Consider the following 11,578-nt stretch of genomic DNA (forward strand, 5'->3'; position numbering starts at 1 on the left):
TGGTTTTTTCATCCGGTTTTTTTCTGGAAAAAAGTTCGTCAAAACCTATCAACATGCGATCTAGTTTTGAAGATTTGGACGTGAGGAATCCAACGGTGAAAGAGATTCGAGATTTGGACGCATGGTTTAAGAGATAAACTATTTTGAATAAACAGATCTACGAAAAAAGGGAAAACTCTCAGGTTGCGACAAGTGACGCACATGCAGCAACCCATTTATCGCAACCTGAGGAGGTTGGAATGATCTTTGCAATGAGTACTCCTGAACTAGTAATTTCGGAAATTCTCGCGCCAGCAGCGGCCTCGTCGTCCCCCACGCTGCTCGATCACGTGTGGGCTGAGAAAGCATGGCCAACAACGTCTACAGCGAGTACACACGCATTACTTCACTGCATCGCACCCTTTAAAAAAAACTGCAACGCATGTCATGGCGGCGGGTGTGACGCGCCGAAGCTGCTGGACGAATTGCACTGCGTGCGCGTGTGGCCTCCGAGGACAAATAGGCACCAAAGTTCATATATAAGGACCACGGGAGATTGAAGCATTAATACGGCGTGAGCTCAATTGTATAGTACTCTCTTCTTTCCGGTTTATAAGGTTGAAATCTGAATCTTATCAACCAAGGCATTTTGTATGTGAAGAAATGTATCTCGTATTTTACAAAACTATCTCAATTAAGCTCATGCATTAATTTGGATTAATTATAGTGCATGCATGCTTGATGACTAGATAAGTAGGAACATTACATGCATTGATGTGTTCCTTTTTAATTCTTATATGTAAAAATTTAATTTGTCTCGGAAACTAAAAATAAGATGGAGATGAGCCCCTTAAATTGAAAAAATAAAAAAAGTTGAGATAAACCCTATAAACCGGAAATGAGGGAGTAGCATTTGGAATGGAGACAAGATCGCGCCTGCCTTAATTATTAAATGAGTTTTTCTCGCCACAAATTTCTGCTGCTACAGATGTCTAAACTCTAGAGCAGAGATCTAGTTGAAGCAGCGCACGATACATGATGCCGAGGTCAGGCGCCTTCTAGGTGACAGTCCTCCGCATTAAAGCTCATGATGGGTATGGTATCATGGAGGTCGAAGATGAAGCGATGGTTGACTTGCTGCCGGGCGCCGATGACCGTCAGATCCGTGGACGAGACGAAGCCAAGGCACTGGTAATGGTGGCCGCTGACGACGAGCGGCATGAACACATGCTCCGGCAAGATCCGGAGCCACGCACCATTCTCGAAATGGAGTGTCATGCTCGGGAGGACGTGCGCCGCTGGGTGCTGCACGCACTTGTGGCCTCGGACCACCACGATATGTGCTCCGTGGTGCTCCAGGTGTTGCCGCACCGCCTGCTCGATGTGGACGTACGCCGCGTGCACGAACGACGTCATCTTCGTGCCGATGTCGATCACGCACCCGCCCGTCCCGTGCGCGGTGCGCCGAAACATATCCGGCGTGACGCTGCGCAGTCGGTTGACGCCGATGGTGATCCCCGCGAGCTTGACGAAGTAGGCCTCTCTGTTCTCGGCCGGCGCAAGGACAGGCGTGCTCTGGCGGTGCACACCCGCCGGTGGACGGCTAGGGATGTCGTTACCAAACCGGAGGTAGCTGTACAGGCTTGTCCCCGGCTTAAACGGGCAGTAGGAGAACTTGGAGAAGCGGCCGCCATGGTGTGGAAGGACCTGCTTCGTGAAAGCTGTCGGAGGCTTCCCCACCGGTCCCATTCCCAAGCTGAGGATGCCGGCGACAGTGTCCTGGTTATGGAAGTGCTCGGTGTGATGGGCGCAGCCAAAGACGATGCCCTCCAGTGGCACAAACTGGTTGTTCCCGGTCGGCAAGGAGAAGGTGTCCCTGGCAAGGTACCCCGAAGCCCCGGTGGCGTCCCGATATTCAATGCGGAACCCGCACGCCCCGTTTGGCAAAGCTTGGTAGGGAGGACGACACCAGAGGGTATTGTGTGCCGGGACGGTGCTGTAGGTCGGGGACTTGGTTGGATCGAACACCGGGGTGAGCTGCGGCAGACAGGGCTGACACGGCAAGCACTGCATCCAGGACAAGCCGCCCGCCATGTCCAGTGCGAGCTGGTAATTCTGGAACCCAGCCCCCGTGCCGATGCCCACCATGACGGCGTACATCATTTCCTGCAGCGGGCACATGAACGGCCGTATCTCATTTGGCAGGATTTGGTGCTTGATCCTGCACTTTACCTGCTCCTTGGCACGCTGGAGGCTCGCCAAGTCGTAGTGTGTCGGCTGGTGGTTGGCGATGAGCCGGAGGCTGAAGCCACCACCGCCGCTGCCGTTGAACGGCGGCGACGACGACACCAAGGCCGTGACGCCATGGGAGAATGGCACCAGGACAACAAGGAGGGCTAGTGCTAGAATTGATTTGGGCGCCATGGAGAACGAATTGATCGGTGGTGCTTGTGTGGAATGAGATGTTCTGGAGCTATGGCATTGGGAAGCTATATATACCAATCAAATCCATCAGTGTTCATATCCAATGACTATAAAAGGTGAATGAGACCAAATTATATCTCATCTAGGAGTAGATGAGTTCTAGCAAAACTGTTTAATGAATGCCCGGGAGGAACCTAGTTTTAGGATTTGATATCCGCTTTACACATCTATGAGCATTACGGCATCTCCAGCCGTTGGCCTCCCAGGGGGCGTCTAAAAGCGCCGCCTGGGGGTGAGCCGGCGCAAAAAAGGCCCTGGGGGCGAGTCGGTCCCCAGCCGTTGGTCCCCAGGCGCGTATTAAAAAAAAAAGAAGGGCCGTTCGGCGAAGTTATGATAAAAAGTAGTTAAATTTCGGCTAAACATGGCAAATTTCGGCGAAATTCGCGCATTTTCATTACATTAACCTAATCTAAAAAAGAAAAGGGCTGAAGTCGTCGCTGCCATCGTCGTCGTCGGCCTTCTCCTCCTTGACGCGGGCGCCCCTGCTGGACCCGGCGTCGCCATGGCGGATTGGCGACGGCGCGTCGTCGTCGTCGTCGTCGCTGTCGCGTAGGACGACGACCCCGTCTTCATCGCGGCCGCGTCGGCGCTCCTCGAAGCGGCGCACTGGCGCTCCTTCACCTTCTCCCGGCGCGCCTTCTCCATCGCAATGGAGTCCTGGCGCGCCCATTCTAGGGCCGCATCGTCGTCGTCGAACTCCGCCTTCACCGGCGTCAGCCCCGGCTCCCTCTTCACCGGCGCCAGCCCCGGCTCCGTCTTTGGCTTGACGAAGCGCGGAGGAGCCGACGAGGAGGAGGCGCGCCAGCCGCCCTCGTTGATGACGATGCCGGCGCGGCGAGTGCGCCGGCCGAGCGGCGACTCCGCCGCAGGCTCGGCCTTGACGCCGAGCAGGGCCAGAGTGCCGGAGGAGTGCGATGAGGATCGGGAGGAGGAGGAGGAGGAGGACCCGAACCTGCTTGGCGCCCATGGCCCGACGCGTCGGTGCTGCGCCGGGGGGTACGCCAACGGCGGGTCGTTGCCGCCCTCGAGGTACGTGAGCACGCCCTCGAGTGTGCGGACGGGGACGCCCCACCAGAGGTGGCGCCCCTCGCTGTTCTACCGGCCGCCGACCACCGGCGCGCCGTTGGTGGACGCCAATCGCTGCTGCTGGCGGCGCTCGAAATACGCCGCCCAGGCCGCGTGGTTGTCGGCGGCGTACTGGGGGAGGGAGAGTTGGGCGTCGGTGAGGGACGCGCGCACGATCTCGACCTCCTCGGCGAAGTACTTCGGCTTCGCCACGACGTCGGGCAACGGGGAAATGGGCACTCCCCCGGTGCTGAGTCTTCACCCCGTCGGCCCGGCGCGCATGTCCGGCGACGCTGGGATGTTCGCCTGGAACAGGAGTCAGGACTCCTGTTCGCGGAGCAAACGGTGGCCGAAGCCGTTGGCCGCCGCCTCGTCTCCGGGGAAGCGTTCTGCCATGGCGACGGCGGGGCTGGGCGGGCTCGGGAGAGGTAGAGGGAGGGGCTGGGCGGCGGCGCTCGGGAGAGGCAGGGAGAGGGAGGGGCTGGACGGCGGCGAGGGGCGGGGCTGGTGTGGGCACAGGCGAGTGGAGGTTGCCGGCTTTTATAGCCGGGCCGCGCCCGTGTGTACGCGTGCGAGGGAGGGAAGGCGTCAGCGCGCCGTCCCGTGAAGCGCCGCCCGTGAGGAATCAATGGCAAGGCTGACAGGCGGCAGCCTTGCCATTGATTCCACGCGGGAACCGAGGCTGTTGGGGGAAGACGAGGCGCCGAGTCGCTGACGCGGCTGGCCCGCGTCTTTTTCGCGCCAAAACAGCTCGCCCCGGCGCCCCCGGGCGCCCCCCAGCGCGCCGGGTTCGGGCTGGGTCCGCCGACGCTGTTTTCGGCCCAAGCCGGCGAAAATCGGGCTCCTGGGGGCGCAACTGGGCCGTTTTTTCGGTGCCGGCGCGAAAAAATCGCCTGGGGAGGCCTTCCAGGTGGCGCGGCTGGAGATGCCCTTAATAAGCCTACGATTGAATGTATATAGTAAATGTACGTCTGGAGGAAATCCGTTTCGAGTATATTTAATTAGTATAAGAGATTGAACCGGTCCAGTTGACCATGCTCTTGGCATTAGGGATGCAAGCGGACGCTTGTCCAGGATCGTTCGCGAAGCAACAATTGTACTAATGTGCATTACATTGATAACCGTGTTAGTTTCATCTTTCTGTTCGCGGACGCTCGCGGACCCTTTGTATGCCCCATTTGCACTTAATGCCTACGATTGAATGTTTAGTAAAGAGTATGTGTAGGGGAAATCCATTTCGAGATATTCGAAGTACATCTATCTATCTATCTATCTATCTATCTATCTATGATTATACATTAACATCTACATCTACATCTACATCTATCTCTATCTCTATCTATATCTTATATCCTATATTTTTTCTTATCTTATATTTACTAATTGGAGGCACCATTAAAGCCTTCACATTAATCCACATCATCAAAATTAATTACACCGTTGGATTATAGAATTTACGTCCAAGATGAAAGGAAAACTTACATAATATAGATGGTCGTCCCATCGAAAAATAAAACATCCGACACGTTCAATGTAAAAAAAAGCATCCACGGTTTCTTAAAAACTCCACGCATGGAAAGGAGCCAAAAACGGATTGCATCTGACATGTTCAATGTTTGTGCTTTTAAAAAACAAAAAAATATGTGGGAGAAACAATACAAGGAAAGCATCCACGGTTCCTTTTTCAAGGATCGCCTCCTTCCATATAAACGTCACGGATGAAAAGAAAAAAAAATTGCATCCACAGATGAAAAGAAAAAAAAACAGATTGCGTAAGACACGTCCAACGTTCATGTTCTTTCCTTTTTTGGGAAAACACATTCAACATCGGTGAGAAAAAACAAGGAAAGCATCCACGATTTCTATTTTAAAGATATCCTCCTACCATATAATGTCAACGGATGAAAATGAAAAAAAACAAAGATTGCATCTGACGTTGGTGAACCAAAAGGAAAGAATCCACCCAGTGGCGGACCTAGAAACAAAATGAAGGGTGTGCACACTTTAAAAAAATTGAAGTCTATTTCAATTAGCTTGCATGATCTTAAATATAAGCTAATTTTTACATGATGAAAAATTGTTTTTCAAAATTCTGGGTGTGCCATGGCACACGTGGCACACCCCCTAGGTACGTCACTGAATCCACCGTTCCTTTGCCTCCTTCCATAAATACTACACCGATGAAAAGAAAAAAAAATAGATTCGTTTGATGACCATTGAAAGTCCGGAAATTCAAAATGAAAAAAAAGATTGCATCTGACGTTGGTGAACCAAAAGGAAAGAATCCACCGTTCCTTAGAAAATGATCTCCTTCCATAAATACTGCACCGATGAAAAGGAAGAAAAAAAAGATCCGTTTGATGACCATTGAAAGTCCGGTAATTCAATGGTTTCCCGATTCAAAGAGGAAAGACATTCACGCAAAAAAAGAAAAAAAAACATTTCTAACTCTACTCCAGGCAGCTGGAACGTAACATATACTAGATCGTTCCGTCCAAAAAACAAAAATGACACGTACAGTTGGTGTTCAAAAAACAAGAAAAGCATCCATTGATTCCTTGAAAAAAGGATAAACTCTTTCCACAAAAAATCCAGATAGATCCATTTGCTGTCCAATGAAAGTCCATAAATAAATTCTTCTAGCAATAGACAACGGAAAAAATACTCACGCAAAGAAGGGAAACCATCTGTCCCTAAAAAAAATGAAATCTAGGTAACATGTAATCTAGCCTTGATATGATTCTTTGGAGGTGATGATTGCTAATACATATTTGCATAAGCATATATAGTACGTCTATGCATATCTTTTGTTTTGTCCTTATAACAGAGAGAAAAAATAGCTAATGAAACATCTTTGTATACGTATTAATCAGTGCATCAACAAAAAAAGAATCTGGAGGTATCATGCGCCACATAAATCTAATATGAATGCATGATATGTTTTAGTACAATATAAACACATGATTGTCTATGCGATATATTAGATATGTATAATAAGGATAGAAAATTTTAAAATTTCCATCCACATTAATCATAACAGAATTTTTTTAAGAATTCATTGGTAGAGAAAAAAACCTTCTAATGTGAATAATATTTGGTTTTTATATAGTATAATAAGAATACACAACTTCCCCTTTTAAAATATGTATATTATTTCCTACAATATCACGTGTGTTCACACAAAGTAATGCATGCATGTGTCCATTATTGTATATAGAAACAAAGTATTTATAATTCTACTGTTCTTCCTTGGCAAAAAGAAATATGTATTTCTTCTTTTAGGTTAATTAAGAAAGGAAGATAAATGCTACAATAGAACACATGATTTTATACTGTCATGTATGGTGACACAAATTCATGCATGCATGTGTCCATTATTGTATATAGAAACAAAGTATTTATAATTCTACCGTTCTTCCTTGGCAAAACGAAATATGTATTTCTTCTTTTCGGTTCACTAAGAAAGGAAGATAAATGCTACAATCGAACACTTTATTTTATACCTCTTAGAAACTTATAGATCACAACTGCATGATACATATAATAACTTTTGCATCTGTAATCATGTTTTCTACCAACATAACTAATATACACTTATATAACCTGCATAAAGTAGCACATCCTTATTTCCACATATGTTCTACAAATCCGACGTGATTTGCTATCACACAGCGATATTACTTACTCCCTCCGTCTAGGTGTGTAAGTCATCTTACGAAAACCAAATAATCCCAAAACACTAAGGCACGATGCATTAACTTCTATCTCGTTTCTTGTTTATTGACATATCAACCAATAAGAGATGAGGAGTGTACATGGTTTTAATGACTTGAGACTACAAATACGACATGCAGTGGTTAGTTCATTGCATGCAATGGTATTAATTAGCAAATAAACATTAAAGTCTCTCGTTTTCCCCTCCTTGGTCATGGTGCACAGCCTAAGATGACTTACTCACCTAGACGGAGGGAGTATATCGTTGTGACACAACCGGACTTAAATAATGTAATCATAAAATAGTCAAAGCAATGTAAGTTCATTGGATCCAATGTGCATGTGTAATAATAATAACCTATATCAATATATTCATATGATTGTTTGACATTTCTAATTTGCCAAAACCATGTAATATCTAATATTAAAATTGCTAGCCCGTGCAGGTGCATGGGTTGTCGACTAGCTTCTACTAATTAGACATTCCCTAGAAAGTATACTTCTACTCCCTCCGTTTCCTTTTAGTCTGCATATAAGGTTTGGTCAAAGTCAAGCTTTGCATAGTTTGACTAACTTTATATTAAAAAATATTAACATTCACAATATGAAATCAACATTTTCAGATGCACCATGAAATGTATTTTCATATTATATAGTTTAAGTATTGTAGATGTTCATATTTTTCAATATAAATTTGGTCAAACTTTGTGTAGTTTGACTTTGATCAAAACTTATACGCGGAGTAAAAAGGAACGGAGGGAGTACTAATTAGAGACTCCCTAGAAATTCACACGTTAATCAGTAAATACAAGCTGTTATTCTGGTGGATCCAAGTTATAATGGAGTAGATTAGTTAGATGAAAATCCAACATTAATTGTAGAAATTGGAAAAAACATAAATCGGTCCATCTGTTGCGATCAAATTATGACGACGGTCTAGATTTAATACGATGACTTTCTCGTGCAAAACATAATAGCCACAAACCCTTACTGCAAACCAGCATGTGGTTGGATGGTTAGAAAGATAATGGTATCCCCTGCCCATCATATTTCAAGTTTCATACTTGAGATTCGTGCTCGCATTTTCCTGGATTTATTCTAGGCCTTCCGGCGATGTACGTTCAGCGGGAGGAGACATTCCCGTCGACTACAAAAACATCTGTGGTGACTTCGCCAACCTCAAGATTATGTGCCGGTCCAGTCTGTTGGAGGTGCTCATAGGGATAGTGTGTGCGTTTATAGGGGTGACTGTATCCTTATGTATATAAGTGACTTCAATTGTACTCTGTAAAAAAAAGCCGCAAACCCTTATTTTGCACCAAGCGATCCTAACAAACCTACCATGCTTTCAACAACGATCCGTATATTGTGCCCTTCGGCCGCATCTGCAACCATCTCGCGATTGAGCTCCAATTTGGTGGATGCATGCGTGGGCGCGTACATATCAGCGATCCTAACAAACCTACCATATTCTCAACAATTGATCCATATGTTCTGCCATTCAGCCGCATCTGCAGCCATCTCGTGATTGAGCTCCAATTTCTTTTTTTTGGAAAAACTTCCAATCTATTCATCTTCAATCATTGCAGTACAACGAATACCAGAAATAAAAATTACATCCAGATTCGTAGACCACCTAGCGACGACTACAAGCACCGAAGCGAGCCGAAGGCGCGCCGCCGTCATTGCCCCTCCATCGCCGGAGCCGGGCACAACTTGTTGTAGTAGACAGTCGGGAAGTCGTCGTACTAAGGCCCCATAGGACCAGCACAACTTGTTGAAGACCCAACATTCTCTGTTGGTATGATTAGCTGGTGTTCCTGGGGTGCCGTGAATTTTGCATGAACGGTCGAGTATGTGATCCAAACTGGACGTGCCCGGATTGTTTCTTTTGAATGGTTTCTTCCTTTGACCGGTAATAGAGCCGCTGAATCCGGTGTTGACAGTTGTGTCTTTGGCGCTATCGCCGTTGTTTCAGCGTTTGTGCTTGCTGCGCCAGGGCTTGTCTTTGTCCTCTCTGGATTTAGAATGTCTAGGCTTACTTGAGGTGTTGTTGCTGCGTGCTAGCCAGCTATCTTCCCCCGCACAAAAGCGGGTCATGAGCGTCATAAGGTCTGCCATGGATCTCGACTTCTCTTGTCCAAGGTGTCGGGCTAGCCATTCATCACGGATGTTATGCTTAAAGGCCGCTAGGGCTTTGGCATCCGGACAGTCGATGATTTGATTCTTTTTAGTTAAGAACCGAGTCCAGAATTTCCTGTTTGACTCTTCGGGATGTTGGATTATGTGGCTTAAGTCGTCAGCGTCCGGTGGTCATACATAAGTGCCCTGAAAGTTGTCAAGAAATGCGTCTTCCAGGTTCTACCAACTGCCGATGGAGTTTTTGGGCAGACTATTCAACTAGTGGCAGGCTGGTCCCTTGAGTTTTAGTGGGAGATACTTGATGGCATGGGGATAATCACCACGGGCCATATGAATGTGGAGAAGGAAGTCTTCAATCCACACCCCAGGATCTGTTGTCCCATCATATGATTCGATGTTTACGGGTTTAAACCCTTTTTGGAACTCGTGTTCCATTACTTCATCGATGCAGCAAAGGGGGTGTGCAGCGCCTCTATGTCGGGCTACATCGCGATGCAGTTCGGATGGAGCTGGTCTGCGGTATTCGGCCCAGACATTTTGTTTTTTATTGTACCTGGTGTGGCAGCCGTCGTTGTGCACTAGGGCGTGCCCCCGCAATCCGTAGATCGACCTAGGTTGACCTGTTCTCCTTTGCAAGTCGTGCCATAGGTTATTTGTATATCCTCGAGCTTTTGCATTTATTTTTGTTCAGCGACGCGGTGCGGGTCTGTGTTTGGGCCGATGCACCAATTTGTCTCGGCCACGTGGTGGCGGTCAGCTGTATCCCGCACTGGTAGTTTAGGCTCTAGTGCTTTGTCGTCGAATTGAGGTAACAACCTGCGCTTTGGGTAGCTTTTGGTTAGGCGCTCGAGTCCAGATTCCTCGGCTGCCAGGACCTCGGTCCATTTATCAGTGAGCAAATCTTGATTAGCTTCAAGCTGCTGCTGTTTTTTCTTCAGGCTCTTTGCAGTGGCTATAAGCCGGCGCTTGAAGCGCTCCTGTTCGACGGGGTCCTCTCGTACGGTAAATTCTTCGTCGCTAAGGCTCACCTCGTCCTCAAAGAGGGACATGTGATTATCGTTCTCCGAGTCTTCATTTATGGCCTGTTCGTCAGGGCTGACTTGCCCATGCTCCCGTCCGGCCTGTTCGAAACCTGGCTGGGTGGGGTCGTCTTCGTTATCTTCGGCATCGTCCAGAGTGCTATTGTCTCCTGTGGCGGTATTGCAGTTTTTACCATGGCGTTGTTTAGAGCGGCGCCGCTGACGTCGGCGCTTCGGCTGCTTCTCGGGAGGTTTGTCCTCACATGTATCTTTTTTGTCCTCGCCATTATCTTCTTTGGGGGTATCCACCATGTAAATATCGTATGACGAGGTGGCTGTCCAGCGCCCTATGGGTGGTGGTTCCTCTTCTTCTCCCGCATCGTTGTCCATACTGTCGATGTCTTCGGAGTCGAAGTCAAGCATGTCGGTCAAGTCGTCGACAGTGGCTATTAAGTGGGTGGTGGGTGGGCAGCGAAGTTCTTCGTCGCCCGTTTCCCACTCAAGCCGGACATAGTTCGGCCAAGAATCTCCTAACAAGGAGAGAGATCTTAACGAATTTAATACATCGCCCAAGGGCGAGTGTTGGAAGATGTCCGCGGAGGTGAACTCCAAGATCGGCGCCCAATCAGATTCGACGGGCACAGACACATGCGGTTCAGAACCTATATCTGGAGACGAGTCCGAGGGTCCAATGGCACAGGCCTCACTAGAGGTTGAATCTGTGTTCGTCTCAAGCGTTGTAGAGTATGTGACTTCCTTGGTGTGTAATCATGTTTTCTACCAACATAACTAATATACACTTATATAACCTGCATAAAGTAGCACATCCTTATTTCCACATATGTTCTACAAATCCGACGTGATTTGCTATCACACAGCGATATTACTTACTCCCTCCGTCTAGGTGTGTAAGTCATCTTACGAAAACCAAATAATCCCAAAACACTAAGGCACGATGCATTAACTTCTATCTCGTTTCTTGTTTATTGACATATCAACCAATAAGAGATGAGGAGTGTACATGGTTTTAATGACTTGAGACTACAAATACGACATGCAGTGGTTAGTTCATTGCATGCAATGGTATTAATTAGCAAATAAACATTAAAGTCTCTCGTTTTCCCCTCCTTGGTCATGGTGCACAGCCTAAGATGACTTACTCACCTAGACGGAGG

General features: G+C 47.6%; 1 protein-coding gene across 1 annotated transcript; it reads right to left on the reverse strand.

The window, feature by feature from the left end:
* Positions 1-898: 898 nt before the first annotated feature.
* Positions 899-2,424, reverse strand: LOC123161776 (aspartic proteinase nepenthesin-2-like). The gene has a single exon (XM_044579587.1). It carries the CDS (start codon positions 2,401-2,403, stop codon positions 1,027-1,029), a length of 1,377 nt encoding a protein of 458 aa, XP_044435522.1. The 5' UTR covers positions 2,404-2,424; the 3' UTR covers positions 899-1,026.
* Positions 2,425-11,578: the final 9,154 nt, after the last annotated feature.

Source organism: Triticum aestivum, chromosome 7B, assembly GCF_018294505.1.
Source record: "Triticum aestivum cultivar Chinese Spring chromosome 7B, IWGSC CS RefSeq v2.1, whole genome shotgun sequence".
Lineage (NCBI taxonomy): Eukaryota > Viridiplantae > Streptophyta > Magnoliopsida > Poales > Poaceae > Triticum > Triticum aestivum.

Excerpts from the sequence above, each read along its gene's own strand:
- LOC123161776 (XM_044579587.1), bottom strand. The coding sequence starts at position 2,403 with ATGGCGCCCAAATCAATTCTAGCACTAGCCCTCCTTGTTGTCCTGGTG.